At 47.5% G+C, this 18,273-nt stretch overlaps 1 protein-coding gene across 2 annotated transcripts in view; it reads left to right on the forward strand.

Annotated features, from left to right (window-relative positions):
- The first annotated feature begins 11,218 nt into the window (after nucleotides 1-11,218).
- KCNQ4 (potassium voltage-gated channel subfamily Q member 4) overlaps nucleotides 11,219-18,273 on the forward strand; it is a 1,096,614-nt gene continuing 1,089,559 nt past the window's right edge. For both annotated transcript variants that reach the window (XM_078680638.1, XM_078680639.1), the window contains exon 1: nucleotides 11,219-13,281. In XM_078680638.1, the coding sequence (XP_078536764.1) occupies nucleotides 12,983-13,281 (299 nt within the window). In that variant the 5' untranslated portion in view covers nucleotides 11,219-12,982. The remainder of the gene's footprint in view (nucleotides 13,282-18,273) is intronic.

Below are 18,273 nucleotides of genomic sequence, written 5' to 3' on the forward strand. Positions count from 1 at the left end.
TAGGGTGGCGTAGGAGGTATTTTCCCTTTACCAGTAGTAACTGGTTGTATGCTACATTTTCTATTTCTGTGTTACAGTCATTGTATGTTGATGTGCTAAAGTGTTATACCTACAAGTATTATTTCTAACAAGTGCATACCCCTGACAGTGGTCCAGGTGGCCCTGTCCTGTACATAATCCCTTGTAAATCTTGCCCGTGCCTGTTGGCACATTGTAAAGTGTGTGTGTTATCTAATGTGTTTTTATTATTATAATAAAAAGGCTATTTTTGATATAACCTTGTGTGGAGTTTCCTTTGTGGTGGGCCTTTGGTTGTTGTCGCTGGGGTGCGCGCGCAAACGCTTTACACATCGCCTCTGAGATTAGCCTTGCTGCTCGCGCCACGTTACCTAGAGGGTGAGCGGGGGTTATCTTGGTGTGTGACTCCCTAGCCCTGACCTTGGAAATGGTGATCCCTGACTGACCTCGACGCGAGTCTTGGCCGGCCAGGGTCCCGTTTCTAACAATGCGCATCACGTTCAAGGACAGACATACATTTGGAAAAGTCTACATTACTGAAAAAGGAAGTAACTTACTAGGGTGGAAGCAGCAGAAAAAGTTAGAAATCATGCTTGAGCCCAGCAATCTAGAACAAGTGTTGCTGGTTGATAGATCCTTAACAGAGAAAGGAATATGCAGTGAATGTCTAGAGATATTCACTGAAAATGTGGTATTGCTGAAAAACTACATGCAGAAACTTAATCTCAAAAATGATGCTGTCCCAGTCACACACAAGACCAGGTCCATTTCTTTGGTAATGCGGGAACCATTAAAAAAAGAACTGTAAAATCTAGAGAAGCTTGGCATTATTCAGCCCCCATTGTTATCACTTCTAAAAAAGAGAGTAATGTGATCCGCATGTGTGTGGACTTGAGGAGTCTCAACGCCAATATTTGAGTAGACAGGTACCCACGTCCTAAAATCAATGAAATGTTGTCTGTTATAAATGATGCCAGGTATTTTTCTGCACTAGACCTCACATCAGCATACCATCAAGTAGCATTACACCCCGAATCACAAATTCTTACAGCTTTCACCACACCTTTTGGCACAAATTCCTATGGATGCCATTTGGGTTGATGTCGGCCGCAGCAGCTTTCCAAAGAATAATGCAACATGTTCTGCGGAGGTTGGACAAATCCATCTGTTTCCAAGATGACATCCTCGTTGATGGATCGGATGAAGAAGAACACAATCGCAATTTAAGAAAAGTATGCACCAAACTTAGTGAGGCAGGTTTCACCATCAAAAAGAATACGTGCAAGATCGGAGTAGCATCAGCTGAATTCTTAGGACACACCTTGTCTAGTGAAGGCATGAAACCTAACATAGATCTTATAGAGGCTGTGGTAGAAGCTCCCACTCCAGTCAACAAAGAGGAAATAAAATCTTTTTTAGGTTTGGCTGAGTATATGTCCAAATTCATAAAACATTTCTCAGATCTAGTACAACCCATCAGTGATCTATTGAAAACATGCACAACAGTGCATTCATGGGTCTCAAGAAGGCTATTGTTACGGAACCCTGCATAGGCAATTTTGACAGTACTAAAGACACGTTCCTCACTAAGGATGCCAGCAATAGGGGCATTGCTGCCACGCTCTCTGAAATGCAAGAAGGGAAAGAGAAAATCATAGTCTTTGCTTCCAGGACACTCAAAAATGCAGAAATTAACTACCCCACAATTGAGAAGGACGCCTTGTCTTGTTTCTGGGCAACCAATCACTTTAAATGTATTCTATGGGGCATACCGTTTATGCTCAGGACGGATCACAAACCCTTGGTGTCATAATCTCTTACAATGACATAGAAAAAACGACACCCCTTATTGGTAAATGGCTGGTGTCTCTACAAAAATTTCAACTTCAAAATGGAGAACGTTCCCGGCAACCAAAATCAGGTAGCTTAGTGTCTTTCTCGCTTACCCCTCAATAAACATATGGAGGAAAGTACAGAAGAGTTCGAAGTCTTGCAAATAACCATCCGGCCATTTTAGAAGAGGAAAGGAATAGCGTCATGTTTTGGGATGTCACACTGAGAAAGGTTAGCTAATACATTGCTAAGGGTTGGCCCAAGAAATGTAGTGACTTTCCTGCTGAGTTACATCCTTTTGGAACATCAGAGACGAACTGTCGTCTGCACGGATCAATGTATTCAAAGCAGACAAGATAATTCCCCCGGAAGAACTAAGGATGCGCATCATTGAAATAGCCCATGAGGGCCATCTAGGAAGGAGCCTAACAAAAAGCAAGCTTCGCTCAGGATATTGATTTCCTGGCATGGACACTCTTATAAGCACACCGAAAACACCACTGGAACAGGTTCACTTTCCAATTAAGGCGTGGTAAAAATTAGGGTTGGACATTATTGGCCCCCTACAAATCTCGGGTCTACAAGAAAAATTTATTATAGTTCTAGTGGACTATTTTTCCAAATGGATCACTGTTGGAAATTGCCCTTTTTGCAGGGTTATCCCCAAACTTTTTGCTTCTTCCTCCCTTATTTTCCCTGACCTGTGGTTGTTGGCAATAGGACTCTGGGCACTTTACCACTGCTGATCAGTGCTAAAGTGCATATGCTCTCTGTGTAAATTGTTACTGTAATTGGTTATCCATGATTGGCATATTTGTATCACCAAGAAGTCCCTAGTAAAGTGCACTGAGTGTGCCAGGGCTGGTGATATAAATGCTACTAGTGGGCCTGCAGCACTGATTGTGCCACCCACATGAGTAGCCCTAAAATGGTGTCTCAGGCCTGCCACCGCAGTGCCTGTGTGCAGTCTGTGAACTGCCATGTCCTCATGCTCAGTGTTCCCACTGACCAGGCCTAACCCTTCCCTTTCTATGCACATTGGTCACCCCTATGGAAGGCCCAAGGTACCCCCTTGGGTAGGGTGCAGTGCATGTGTAAGGTAGATCATGTACTAGTGCAGGTGACATGCTCTGGTAGTGATTACAGCCGTTTTCGTGTTTCACTATTGTTAAGGCTATCTTGCCCCATTGGCTATCATGGGGAATGCTGGCTACAGTGGCTACCAGCATATCTTCCCATAGGAGCAAGATAGGACATAAAAGTCTGATATCCCTGAACTCAGAATTTAATAACACATCTTTAGGAAAGGTTGTTTTTAAATCCCGTGTTTGAGAACAGCACTTTTAGAAAGTTGCTGTTCTCTTATCTGACCTTTCTGTGTGTCTTAGCCTGTTTGTGAATTGACTGTCTGGTTTGTGAGTGACAGGACTGGGGGATTCCAGGAGACAGAGTGAGTCCGCCCAGTGGTGAACAGAGAGATTTGCATCTAGATGGGAGGGAGGAGTTGCACCTGGGACCTGAATAAGACAGTGCCTGCCCCCCACAGTGCTGGCTCCACCCCCTGTGGTGTGTCTGATGTCTCTGCCCTGCACTGTGAAAGGAGAGAAGGAATCCTGTCAACAAAGTGCTCCAGGGCTGTGCTTTCCCTCCACAATGCTGGCTCCACCTCTTGCTAGGCGGCTGACGACCCTGCCCCTCTCTCTGAAAGGAAAGGAGAAGCCAGGAAAACAAAGTGCTCAAAGAACACCCAGAACTGGTTCAGACCAGGCTCAGAACCCTCCTGCACATAGGGAACAAATACTTTTAGGGGTATTATTACAGTTACTAGGGTGGAAGCAGCAGAAAGAGTTAGAAATCATGCTTGACCCCAACAATACAGAACAAGTTTTGCTGGTTGATAGATCCTTAACAGGTAAAGGAATATGCTGTGAATTTCTAGAGGTATTCACTGAAAATGTGGGATTTCTTGATCCTGGAATCAAGAAAGAACCTCTGCCAAGGAGAAAGCTGAAACTGAAGAAGGAAGACTGTCCTGCTGTTGCTCTGCTGGACTGACCTGCTGTTGCTTTGCTGCCAAGGATAGGGGAGGGACCTTGCTTTGTGATGTGTCTCCTTGCTTGAAGGAATCACCAAGGCCCTGAGAAGAGCTGGCTCCCTGTTAAGAAGTCCCAGGAACAAAAGGACTTCACCTCCAGCTTCCCTGGACTCTGCTGAGAGAGTTCTGTCCTTCCTAGAGTGCTTGGGCCAGTTGGGGGTGCCTCTGGAAGTTGTACCTGTGTTGGGAAGCTGCAAACCAAGATTTTAAAGACTTTCTGCAAGTTTTATCGCATTGCTCGCTTGCGGAGTGCAACCCTGTCAGGGCGAGGAAATTCCCGCCGCCATGAGGGTCGAGATCGTTGCAGCGCCTGTTGCCACTGCCAGAGTCATCGCATCCTTCATTTGCGGGACGCACCAGTCCAGTGCGGGAAGACTACCATCGCTGCGAGTATCGTCGCAGAGCCTGTTGTCACTGGGTGAGATCATCGTACCGCTTGCTTGCGGACCGCATCACGTCACTGCGAGAGTCGTTGCAGAGCCATTGCATCGAGGGGCCACGAGAGTAGAAGATTGTTGCTGAGCCGCGCATCGTCGCCGCACCGGAGATTTTCTCCTCCCCGAAGAACGTCGCATCGTACCTTTTGCGAGCCGCTTCCACCGAAACCTGTGCACCAGAATCCATGCAAGGTATTGCATCCCTCTCCATACAGACCGGAGTCACCGCAACACGCCCGCTACATCCAGCGGGATTGTCGCATCGCCTCCCCAGGGTCTCAGGAGTGACGCATTGCTTGCTTTTCAACAAAACAGCTTTCACTTGGAACTTTTGTCGCATCTAAAGATACTGTTGGCTAAAACGTGACGCAAATGTGGATTATTTTAACGCAACCTTAAGAACTCATTTGAAACCATATTCTTGAACTATGTATGTTGGATTTTTGTCATTTTGCTCTTGTGTAGTTTATATTAAAATACCTTTATTTATCTAAACTGTTGTGGAGTCAGTTTGTTGTGTTTTCACTGTGTTACTGTGAGTGTTGGTACAAATACTTTACACATTGCCTTCGATAATTCTCGTGCCAAGCTACCCAGGGTGTGAGCAGAGGTTATCTAAGAGTGTGTCCTCCTTACCCTGACTAGAAGCAAGGGTCCCTATTTGGACAGTGGTGCCTACCTCAGCCAACTAGAGACCCCCAGTTCTAACAATCACTATAAAATGTGTCAATAAGGTGGATACCAAAACTATTATGCTCTTTCTATCTGATGTCTTCGCAAATGAAGGTATTCCTCATATGCTCATCACTGACAATGGGGTGCAGTTGGTCTCCGAGGAAATGAAAGAATTTCTGATTAGTTTGGCCATAAAACACATTTGCACTCCGCTATATTTTCCTCGTGCAAATGGATTGGTGAAATGCTGCAATAGAATGATCAAAGAGGCTCTACAATTGGCAATTGTTGCTAGCAAACCCATTGTTCAGTCCATTAAAGACGCTATCTGGTCATATCACATCACACCCAACAGCATGACGGGTTACTCACCTTTTTGTCTTCTAAGAGGACGCAAACCAGGATCCAAAGTCACACCTAACTGCTTATTCGAAGACAACTAATTTTACAGGAATGACAAATTAACCAAGGAAAGAATTGTGTGCCATCAGGATAAATACAAACAAGCGTATGACCGCAAATGGGGAGCCAAGACTCACGAATGGGAAGCAGGTCAAATGGTCCTTGTCAAAAGACCTCACAATAGCTCAAACAGGTACAATAAATACTATGGTCCTGCAAGAATAAAGGATGTTAAGAAAAATGTGGTTATCATGTCTGACGGTAGAATGTGGAACATGACAGATTAGCTCCATATTCAGAGCAGAGTAGTGGTAACAAGTGGGATGAGACGTCCAAGGCGCAAACTAATATTCCGGAAGCCAAATGCAGTGACAGAATTGTGAGATCCCCCAAGTGAAAAGGGGACTATGTTATGGAATAACCTGTGTTAGGTTCAATCGGTTCCAGCAGAATTGTGAGATCACCCAAGTGACATGGGATTAATTTATGGAATACCTTTAGATCAGTTTTTTCCCCTCATTGTGTTTACATAGGCTCATGTACTCTTTTCTGTTTCCCAGCTTTAAGCTTTCCGCCCAACTTTCTCTTTCTCCGGTCTCCTCCTCTCTTGTTCTTTACCTTCCTTCCCTCTTTTCACCCTTGGGGCAGAAGGTGTGTCATAATCTCTCTTCTATTCTCTATTTATCTTCTTTGTCTTATCTTCGCTCTCTTTCACCCTCTTTTTCCGTTCCTCATTTTTTTCTCCCTTTGGTACGCTCCACCCCCTCCCCTTTGCATTTGGTTCTGCATTAGAATGTTTACATGAGTGCACCTTAGAATGTTGGTGACTGCTGGCTGAGGAACGTTCAGGCTAGTTTGAGGAATTTGCCTAATTAAAGAAACCTACGTCTTCCAATACTTCTGCCTCGTGGATTCTTTTTAACACAAACATTGTAATGGTGGAGCTGAAGGCTCATAGCAGCCATTATAAGCCCTGAGCTACTTACTTGTCTTCAATGGAAAGCTCAACATTCCAATCCTCCAATTAAAATTATATCACTGATTTTCAAACAGAAGGACATGCAACTGTGGTGGCTGGGATTCTAGGCGCACACAACTTGCATAAATCACAAGTAAACACAAATGCTTTAGTCTTATTTTAATAGTGTCCAATGTTATCTGTTGCTCAGGAGAAGGAAGAGCCACCTAGTCTTGCTCTATTGGAAAGGATCCAAACATCAGTGAAGGGGTTGTCCAGCATAGTCAAGAGTTGAGGTTGTGGTTTCAACAGTTCTTTCTTAGATTTCCATTACTCCAATGTTGCCCTTGTCTTTAAATGATACCAACATGTGTTTCTCCTTTTGCAGACACTTTACCAGCAGACTTCATCTGGCTAGTTCCATGTATATGTGGCGGCTTTGCATTTAGAATTCAGTAGTTAGACCAAGAATATAAATTCCGCACTGTTACTCTCGAGTTGTCCCATTGACTTGTGTGAAGGATGGGACACTATGTATGTAGTATCTTGTGATCTGGCAACAAGAAGTCCCATAGTGTAAGCGGGCATTTCGGGACAACTCAAGAGCAGAATTTATAGTCTTGGTCTATCTGCCAACTGGGGTGGTGAAGTGAGCTAAAGAATGATGATGGATTAAACCCAGATCAGTTGACTGGGGGTGAGTGTTTGGTTTGCTCAAACGCTCCGTCCATCATCCCCTTTGGTATTGCTTTGTTCGCCCTAAGTTGGCATGGTATGCCCAGACGTGAGTCTCTTGCTCACTTTGCCACTGGATTCAAGATAGCCTGGCTGATGAGGGTTATGAACACGAAACCGGTCCCAGGATGCTTGTTTCCGGTCCAGGGAAGACATGGCTTGGCAGTTCGGGCTGGACTGTTCCCATGAGGCACAGGGTCAGACTGATTTGCATATGGCCATGTCTGAACTGGGGTGGTGAAGTGAGCTAAAGAATGATAATGGATTAAACCCAGATCAGTTGACTAGTCGTGAGTGTTTGATTTGCTCAAACGCTCGGTCCATCATCCCCTTTGGTATTGCTTTGTTCGCTCTAAGACAGGGTATGCCCAGACGTGGGTCCCTTGCTCACTTTGCCACTGGATTCAATATAGCCTGGCTGATAAGGGTTATGAACCCGAAACCGGTCCCAGTATGCTTGTTTCCAGTCCAGGGAAGGCATGGCTTGGCAGTTCGGGCTGGACTGTTTCCATGAGGCACAGGGTGAGACTGATTTGCATATGGCCATGTCTGACTGGGTTGGTGAAGTGAGCTAAAGAATGATGATGGATTAAACCCAGATTAGTTGACAGAGGATGAGTGTTTGATTTGCTCAAACGCTCCGTCCATCATCCCCTTCGGTATCGCTGAATTCTAAATGCATAGCAGCCACCTATACATGGATCTAGCCCTGCTGAAATCTGCTGGCAAAGTGTCAGCAACAGATGAAACACATGTTGGCATAATTTAAAGACAAGGGGAAAATTGGTGTGATGAAAATCTAATAAAGAACTGTTGAAACCATAACCTCAACTCTTGACTTCTGTGTGCCCGGAGAACCCCATCATTGACTTTAAAACAGACTGGTGGATTTTGAGTTTGGCAGATACAGAATAACCCTCAAATAACAGTAGAAAACCTGTCTGCCCTATTTTGAGTGAATAGACATCAATGCGCTCTACAAAGGGCGAAAATTACATCTGATACTTATAAGAGGATGTCCCGCATCAGGTAAAGTCTAATGAAGGACGTGTGGGTCTGATTTTGAGTTTAAGGATGGAGTAGTGTCCATCTGGATGGCGGAGGACATTACCTAGGTCCATCTTAAGTTTAGTCTACCCGCCAAATTTAGAGATCTCTGCTGGCCATGTACATTGAAAAGAACCACTGTTGCCGTGGTTCTTTCAATATACTAAGTCTGGAATGTGGTTGCCATGAGTTTTAACTGTGGTCCCCCAAACTTTTGGCAGCTTTTTGTTTTCAGAAACAAACTCCCAAAGCCAGAGTTTGTTTTTGAAAAACAAAACAAAATAATTAGCCCCACGCCCTGGGAGATTTTGCCCAGGGTGTGGGGGTCATTTTTGAACTTTGAATGTCTCTCACCTCCAAACAGGAAGAAAGGCATTTCTCTTGTTACAGGAAACTCCAGAAATTCTGCTGTCAGGCCACGGCATAGTGATGCACCATTTACAATAAGAATGTACTGTGAATGTGCTGTTTGAAGAAAAAAAAATACCACGAACGCATGGATACCACCTGAATGACAGAGCATGAGCAGCTTTTGTTCACTGTGCTTTTCTTTCTTTTAGCACAAAGTGTATCCTTGTGACCACGCATGTTGACATAAAATATAGTGCCAATTGCCAGTTTTGCATTCCATATAATTACGAGCAAATTTGCATAATTTTTCAGAAATATCACTTATTTACGCAAATAGATAAACTTGGCACATACCTACCTTGAATGCGGTGGCAGACCAAGCGTTGCTGAGCATGGTACACTGTCGCATTTGCTAAGGAGTATCCTGTACAGCAAACTCTGAATCAAGCCCTTAGGGGCATATTACCAAGGGCCATTATCGCCGCCTTAGCTGGACTTTTTCCCGCTAAAGCGGTGATAATTTTATCGCCCTATTACCTATCTGTCGCTAACACCAGTTAGCGACAGCTAGTAGGAGATAGCGATCATCTTGGGGCCCACTTTGCATGTCAGCGATAATTATCGCTAATATGACATGCAAAGTGGGCGTGCCAAGATGTTAGCAACTGGAAACAGTCGCTAATATCGCTATCTCCAATTATCAACAAAGCCTTACTTTTGGAAATATTCGCGCTAGGGCGCGAATATCTCCAAAAGATAACGCCTGCCCAGAGCAATTCTTAGCCATATTATCCAATGGAGGGTGGATAACATGGCAAGAGCATTGTCACGATAATGCATGAATATCGCTGATTTTTCAGCGATATTCATGCATTTCACAAGATTTTTACCGCTTTTGAGAAAAACCTTGATAATATCAAGGTATCTCAGCGGTAAAAATCGTCGGAGCACGGCGATATAATTTTTGCCGCTAACCATGCATAGCGATAATTATCGCTATTGCTTGGTAATATGCCCCTCAGTGTCTTAAGGCAAAAACCAAATCGCTATTTCTGTGATTGCAGTTTTTAACATGGGCACTTGTCAGCCGAAGGATCCGGTACGGAAATCCCTGACCCTAACTAAGTCAGTTTAGTACTGTTTAGCCTGGACTTACAGACACCGTTTTTTTTCCCTTCACTTCGAGCCAGTAGTCGGCAGTCGGGACAGAGAAGTACCCGGCAACAATCGCCACAGCTCTCGAATCTCCGATAAATCCCCTCAAGTGCCTAGAGGCGCTCAGCCTCCCATGCGTGCGCTTCGCCACAAGAAAATGCTGGCTCAGCAAAAACAGGGGCCCCGCTCTGTTCTCGACACTCATCATTTCGTATTCAATTTACTTTTTTTAGAGAATAGAATGATGCTGATGCGAACTTTGCGCCGGTCCCTGTGAGAGACGCGGGAGAGCGGGGGCATCTCAGGGGACAGGCGAATGTGCTGAGGACGGATTCGGTGCATTTCAGCGCATTGTATGGGAATCTGACACTGGGGGTGGTGGGGTAGTCGAGGGAAGAGAAACCAAGCTAGGCTAAGAAAGAGGCATAAAAAGAGGGGCTGTTTTCGAAGGTGAGAAAGAGTAGGAACGGGATGTAAGGAAGAGGCGGTGAAGGAAAGGAATTACTTTAGAGAAAGAACAGAGGGGGGTTAGCGGCAAGGTGAGATCTGAGAGTGGTAGGAGAGAGGGCGTGCCCCTAGAGGAACTGGAGAAGGCGGTATAAGGGCAGTGGCTATGGGGCTAGGGGAGAAAGAAGGGGTTGCTCAAGGAAATAGTAGGGTATGAACTGCAGAGACCCCTAAAGGTATGGGGAGAGCCGGGAAGAAGGGGTGGTGGGTTTTGAAGGAGGGAACGGAGAGCACCATAAGCGGAATCGTGAGATTGTGGGTGAAGAAATAGATGGGGAAGATGTTAGGGAAAGAGAGAGTGAGAATGGAGGAAAAAGGAACAGCGAGTGAGGGTAGTGGGGAGGGTGGGGAATGAGAGGAGGGTTTTTGGAAGCGGGTGCGGAGGCGAGGTGGGATGGGAGGGGGTGTCAGAAAGTGAAAGTGAAGGAGAACGGGACGGAGGGAAGCGAGCGTCGGTCCGCTGTGTGTGTGTAAAAGTGAAGCCTCTTTATTATGAGAGTAAAAAGTCTTCCGGTGGAAGGCTGTGCGTAGGGAAGGAGGGAGCGAGGGCCGCTGGGAGGGGAGCAGAGGGGGTGCAGGCAGGTGGGACAGCCAGCATGCGGAGAGTGAGTAGAGAACAGTCTCGGGGCTGCTGAACGGCAGCTGAAGGGGAGGGGGCCGCAGGAATAAAGGGCAGGCTGTGTTACAGGCAGAAGGGGGAGACTGGGGCTGCAGTCCGGGAGGGGCTGGGCAGGAGAACGCCTGAGGGGGCAGGACTGAGGGGCAGAGCCGGGCTCCTGACGCTCCACAGACCTCCCATGTCACTTACACGTCCCGTGGAGTCGGGAAAGAGCCCGGGCTCCTCCCCCGCGGGAGCCTCCTCAGCAGCCGGTTCGTGGAGCCCTCGCTCCCTCTGGTTGGTCGCTCTCTGTGCCCGCCCAGGGCCCGGCAGCAGCGGAGAGCCAGCGGTGGGCAAACCAGGGGGGGCGTAGCAGCTGTTGTAGTGAAGGCGCCCATAGACACGACGCCGGGGGGCTGGCAGAACGGGCCAAGACTTCAGCAAGAGAAGGACCCCGCACGCACCAGACAACTCCTCTAACAGTGCCAGGGCACGGAGAAGTGGCAAACACCCGACCAGGGCACGAGAGGACAGCAGTGACGTATCAGGACCAGACTGGCAACGTAAAAAAAACAGAGGGATTTCAGTGCAAGGAATGCAATAGTAACTGTGCCAGAGCCGCGAGGGGCAACTCTAGTGTGCCAGGGCAGAGCGAGACCAAACTGCATCCGTCACCAGGGGAGGGCGAGAGAAGACACCATCCTTTGCCGGGACAGAAGGAGACAACACACCAACTTGTACCAGAACTGGAAGAGAGGCACTGCTCCCACCCATGCCAGGGAAGTGGGGGCAGCAAAACTCATTCCAGGACAGCAAGCAGCACCGCACGTGCCTGTGCTAGGGCAGTAGAAGTAAAAACAACTCGTTCAAGGACAGGAAGAGACACCTCTCCTACCTATGCCAGGGTAGATACCAATACAATTCATTCCTGGGCCAGAAGAGACACTACACCTACCCGTGCCAGGGCAGTAGAAGACAACACAACGCATTCCAGAGCAGGAAATAGACAACCCATTTGCCTGTGCCAGGGCAGTGGCCACTAAGCCACCCCGCGTCAAGGGGGAAATACACACTACACGAAGCAGCGCCAAGCATGGAGTCTGAACTCAACTACTACCAAGGTAACCAAGACAAGACAAACACTTGACAGGGGGCAAGAAACACAACCGCCTGTCCCAAGGCAAAGAAAAGTGAAGACACCAACCTGTGCCAAAGCAAGGAGGGGCAACTTTCAAAGGAAAGAAAAGGAGGGGGCACTGTATTGTGTGCCAAGGAAGGCGAAGGCAACACTTGCCTTTGTTGCAGGGTAGGAGGTGACTTTTTAAACCGTGACAAGGCAGGGAGAAGACGTACCAGTCAAGGCCGGGCCTCGACACTGCCAGACGCGAAGCCGAAGTTAGGCATGTGCCGGCATGAAAACAATGTCACCATAAAAATGTCAGAGCAAGACTTTGCGTGAAGCAAAAAGTGACCCGCCAGAGGAAAGCTGCAGCGCGCCCACTGTGCCATGGCAGGCGGCGTGACTCCGGGGTGAGTGGCACACACCTGGACCTCACACATGCCAGAAGAGGGACAAGGCGCTCTGTGCTTCCAGTGGGGCGCTCAGTCACAAGTCTCAGCGCGCTGAGGCAGCAGGCCAGAAACACTTCTTTGGACCGATTGATGCTGGAACAGAAAGTGGTCGGGATATTTTTGTCAGTTCAGGAGAAAGCCCGGTAATGTTATCTGCACCAGGATAGGAGGAGATGATCTTACCAGTGCCAACATAGCAGGACTTCGTGCTGTGATCCCATCAGTGCCAGGGCAGAGGACGACGAAGAGACTGGGTGATCATATAAAGAAGGAAAAGGCTTTCTGCCCCAATAAGTGCCAGGGAAGCAATAGAAAGTGCAGCAGTGCCAGGAAAGGAGACATTATAGTGCAAGCAGTGCCAGTATATGCATCACTGTGCCATATCAGTGCCAGAGCAGTAAGCAAGTTTACCATTTATTCTGCCCATTCGCTATTGCTCTAGGAGTGGGGGTCCTAGGTGCCCCCACCACAGTGACGTCACCTGAATGCGAAGTTGGTTGAAGGCAGCCTGGAAAGACATTTGCCTAGCGGGGATGAGCACAGGGGACCCCGCTTCTCCGGCCCGCCTGCCCCCTGGGCCCCGCTAAGTGCCCCCCATCATGATCACCGAGGAAGACCCCTTATCACCCCAGACCGACAATGGACGTCTCTCCACGCTCTCACTGGCCCCCAGCTCTTCCTGCCAGGACAGCCGGGTGGAGTTTGTGGCCCTCACCACCGTCCGCAGCGACCCAGGCAGTCCCAAGCGACTTGGGCTGCTGGGGACCCCGTTACCAGCTCCCCCCGGATCGGGGTCCCGGAACGCTGCCTCGAACAAGCGCTACCGGCGGTTACAGAACTATTTGTACAACGTGCTGGAGAGACCCCGGGGCTGGGCGTTCATCTACCACGCCTTCATGTGAGTATGGGCCGGCGCCCCAAGGCTGCGGCCTGAGAAATGAAAGGTGGAAGGTTGGTGCCCTGTGTGGGTGGGATCTGGCTCCGTGAAATCTTGGCGCATGCGTGCGGGTGGGGACGAGGGGTCGTGTGAGCACACACAGAGGTCCAGAGGGCCTCGGACGGACCCATGCCAGGATGGATGGCTGGTACGGCATGTGTAAGAACCTGTGCCCTCTGTATGTGCCATTGTTAGAAGCTTGAGGGGGCTGAGGTGTGGGGTAAACCCCCGCTCCCCCCCCATTGTTTAGTTCTTACACCTGCAACTGGTCCAGTGACCTTCGGGGGCAGGTGCCACTGAATATCTGACATTGACGCATGCATGGCGGGTCCTGTGTGTTTGCAGCAGAGACGCATCAGGACCTGTCCTGAAAGTACTCCTGAGCTAACGTGTGTTTGTTACTGTGCGACACGGTGACCTCAAACACTGCCACTTTTTGTTGTCCGTGAAGGGCCTGCATGAACGTCACTCCTTGGCACTGCTAATGTCTTGCAGGGACATATGCTGAACTATGCAAGCGGCCCTGGAGTGCTGGCATTGGTACATGTTTGGGGAGAGGAGGTCCTGTTGACATGAAGCAAGTGCCATGTCTGGAACCCCTTTCGGCATCTGAAACCTGGTCCTTAAGTCTGTAACAAGCGGCATCTCAAGTTCTCCTACTAAATGCTGGAGGGGGTTGAGGCGTGGGTTTTTGGGGTGGCCGTGTGAAAGTGGGTGATATACCAAACATAGACCTGACACTGAGGCTTGGCACACTTTGGTGCCACCGTGGCACATAGCGCCCTGTGCTGTGGACCGGATCAGCACAATTCTAGCATATGCTTATGTCGGGTGATGCCTGGGAATATTGGGGTGAGATTTACTTTACAACTTGTCAAAGGCACTTCTGTGGGACATAGGTGCCTCTCTTGTCATGGATCAGGAGGAGCGCACACTTCACACAGTCCAGATCAAGAGTTCAAAATTTACACAGTCCACCTCAGGAGCTCATCCTTTACACAGCCAAGATCAGGGGCTCACGCTTTACACAGTCCAGATCAAGAGTTCAACCTTTACACAGTGCAGCTCAGGAGCTCATCCTTTACACAGCCAAGATCAAGAGCTCACGATTTACACAGTTGGATCAGAAGCTCACGCTTTAAACAGTCCAGATCAAGAGTTCAACCTTTACATAGTCCCGATCAAGAGCTCACGCTTTCCACAGCCCAGATCACGCTTCACACAGTCCAGCTCAGGAGCTCACGCTTCACACAGTCCAGATCAGGAGCTCACCCTTTACACAATCCAGCTGAGGAACTCACGCTTTACGCAGTTCAGATCAGAAGCTCACGCCTTACACAGTATCTATCTAGAGCTCATGCTTTACGCAGCCCAGATCACGCTTCACACAGTCCAGATCAGGAGCTCACCCTTTACACAATCCAGCTGAGGAACTCACGCTTTACGCAGTTCAGATCAGAAGCTCACGCCTTACACAGTATCTATCTAGAGCTCATGCTTTACGCAGCCCAGATCACGCTTCACACAGTCCAGATCAGGAGCTCACCCTTTACACAATCCAGCTGAGGAACTCACGCTTTACGCAGTTCGGATCAGAAGCTCACGCCTTACACAGTATCTATCTAGAGCTCACCCTTTACACAGTACAGATCACGCTTCACACAGTCCAGATCAGGAGCTCACCCTTCACACAGTCCAGCTCTGGAACGCACGCTTTACGCAGTTCAGGTCAGAAGCTCACGCTTTACACAGTCTCTATCAAGTGCTCATGCTTTACGCAGCCCAGATCACGCTTCACACAGTCCAGCTCAGGAGATCAAGCTTTACGCAATTCAGATCAGGAGCTCACACTTTTCACAGTCCCGATCAAGAGCTCACACTTTACACAGCTCAGATCAGGAGATCACGCTTTACGCATAGATCTTAAACATGATCATAGAAACATTCGTGCCACCCCCATTCTAAAAAACAATGCCATTTGTGTACCAAGAGGTGAATCATTTGTCAGGTGCACCTCGTGTAGCCTTGGTTGTTATATGATTGGAAAAACATTATAGTTTATTAAATAAAACACAAGAGAAGGTTTTGTACAGCACACATGCTGAACTCGTATATTTTAAGGGGCTCTCAAATGTGTTAATGAAGAAATAGGAGGCAAAGGGCAAATAACCCATTTCCTAGGATCACACAATTTCGTCAAGTTGGGAAGCCAGGACTGATACCAGGTTTTCTAGTTTCACATTTTGCAATTCAGCCACCAGATGAGTTCCTCTTTCCCTCTCACTTTAACATTCACAGTTAATAGTTTGACTTTAATTCTAGGTGCATGAAAATAGAGCGTGGGTGGCAGACAGAACTCATGTAAAGGCTTGGTTTGTAGAGCGTGGGTGGCAGACAGAACTCATGTAAAGTCTTGGTTTGTAGAGCGTGGGTGGCAGACAGAACTCATGTAAAGTCTTGGTTTGTTGTCCACACCACGTACTGCTCAGCGTTCCTCTATGGCTATATTTCATCACCCAACCCACCATGCACTGCTTCACGCCCCCTTACGCCCACCTTTATTACCCCAGTCGCTCGTCTTGCTGTCAGTGGTGCGGCCCCCGAGCATGCCACAGACAGTGCTTTGAAGACACTGAGAAAATGTTTGCGAGTGCCCATGCTTTACACAGTCCAGATCAGGAGCTCAATTTTTCCCCGGACTATTATATAGTGCAAACTTGACCCGAAGGTATTGGGTAACAGAGCGCTTTACATGAGCACCAGTTTCGTTACAGACAGACACATTCATTTTTGTTAGGCACTGGGAGATTAGGTGATTTGGCCAGAATCACAGGATGTTGAGCATTGTTGCCAAGACGAGAACCCAGTTCCCCAGATTTGAGGTGGACCGCCCTAGCCGTTAGGCTACAGGCCAGCTCACTCTTGACACAGTCCACACACGGAGATCACTATTTACACAGTCCAGCTCAGGAGCTCACTCTTGCCACAGTCCACACACGGAGCTCACTCTTTACACAGTCCAGCTCAGGAGCTCACTCTTGACACAGGCCACACACAGAGCTCACTCTTTACACAGTCCAGCTCAGGAGCTCACTCTTGACACAGTCCAGCTCAGGAGCTCACTCTTGACACAGTAAACACACGAAGTTCACTCCTTAAACTGTCCAGCTATACAAGAGTGAAAGGGCTTCGTTGTGTGCCGAGACCAGCTCCACTCTAAGGCCAGGCACCGGAAGTTAAATACAGAATATATTGTTGCGGCATGGAGTCTAATGCCAGCCAATATCCTGGCATACGCTTGCATGTGGTATTTATAGAGTGTGACGTATGCCATGCTGTGCATTGGCACAGGCACAGGAGTGAAAACTCCCACACTTTGTTGTCAAAGTGCCCTGCCATGCAGAGGGGCAGGCCCAAGTGTGGCCAGTTGATAAGGCAACAATTATCCGCTTCACTCTATAAACAATAGAGTACTGGTTCTGGATGGGGTTTTCAATAAGGCAGGAAGATTGGCGCTCAAGCTGGTTCGCGTAAGAGTATGGGAATTGGAATTGGAATTATCACCAGTCCAGCGATATCACACATTACCATTTTCATCATTCAGTACTGAAGAGTCACAGGTTAATACCCAGGTGACAAAACACGTGTCGGCTGTTTCTCTTATTTGACATATTCAAAGAAATATATAAAATAATTCTACATAAAGAACCTACTGGTGTCGACCCCTACCATACTTTCACTTCAAGTACGGTAACTGTGTACTGACACTCTTATGTATTATTTTGAACGTGTGCCCAGGACTTGGTCTCAATTTTCAATCTATAAACAAGTTACCTATAATTTTAAAACATGAACTTAGATATATTTCCCAAAATACTCAGCGCCTTCCTGCCCCCCTCCACCACCCACTAGGCCCTGCCATGAACAGCCTGAATGTCCTGTTGAGTACCTAAGGTGGATAAGAGAAGCTGCCTGTCCGAGATTCGTGTGCACATGGTATGGAAGGTCATTGGACAGATTCACCAAGGGGGTACTATGAGGCTAAGGGGGAGCAAGACCGGACTAGCCATTTATCCCATTTGGCATTGGGCCAGTGCTTAATTTGTAAATATATATTTTTTTTAAGTGCCAGAGACCTTGCCAGGAGGTCACTGCAGTTTACACCACCATATTGCTGCCCGCCAGAGCTACCATCGACAGTATAAACACACCTACTAACATCACATTCATACAAGTGCAGCACTTCAGACAATTGCAGATCTATATGGCTGGATTGGGTGGCAGGTATTACTCATATTTATGTGTATTAAATTAATAAACAATTGTTGTTTTGTTCATCTCTCAATAAAACAAACAGTGCCACCATGTGTCAGACTATCATAAGTGCCGGTTTGGGCAATTACGTACTGTGGCCAAGCACCGGAAAGCACATGCTCAAATTAAGCACTGAGGGCCATCTGTAGGTAGCTTAATACCGGCCGGTAACGGACGAAAATCGGTAAATTTGCTGTTACCGACCGGTATTTAGCTTTTTCTAATGTAGGTGGCTGGATTTAAGGATTTGGTAATTTATTGATTCGGTGATTTAAGGAATCGGTAAATTACAGAATCCTTAAAATACTGAATCAGTAAATTGCTGAATCTTTAAATCCTATGTAGGGAGTACTCAAGTGAGTGCATTTTTTATTTAAGGATTCGTTATTTACCACCAACTACAAGTTGGTGGTAAATATCAAAAACCTTTAAAAAAGTAAATTTGGTCTTTTTTTAAAAGTGCCATTTGGCAGACATACATGCCCTTAGGGCATGTCTGTGTGCCACATGTGCACACAAGCACAACTCAGGGATGCAACAGGGTGTCAATGTGACACCCTGCCACCCTTGAATAATATTCCCCCTATTACCGATTCAGTATTTACCGAATCGGTAATAGTGAATGGCTTCCCATTCATT

The sequence above is a fragment of the Lissotriton helveticus genome, chromosome 3_1 (genome assembly GCF_964261635.1).
Source record: "Lissotriton helveticus chromosome 3_1, aLisHel1.1, whole genome shotgun sequence".
Classification (NCBI taxonomy): Eukaryota; Metazoa; Chordata; class Amphibia; order Caudata; family Salamandridae; genus Lissotriton; species Lissotriton helveticus.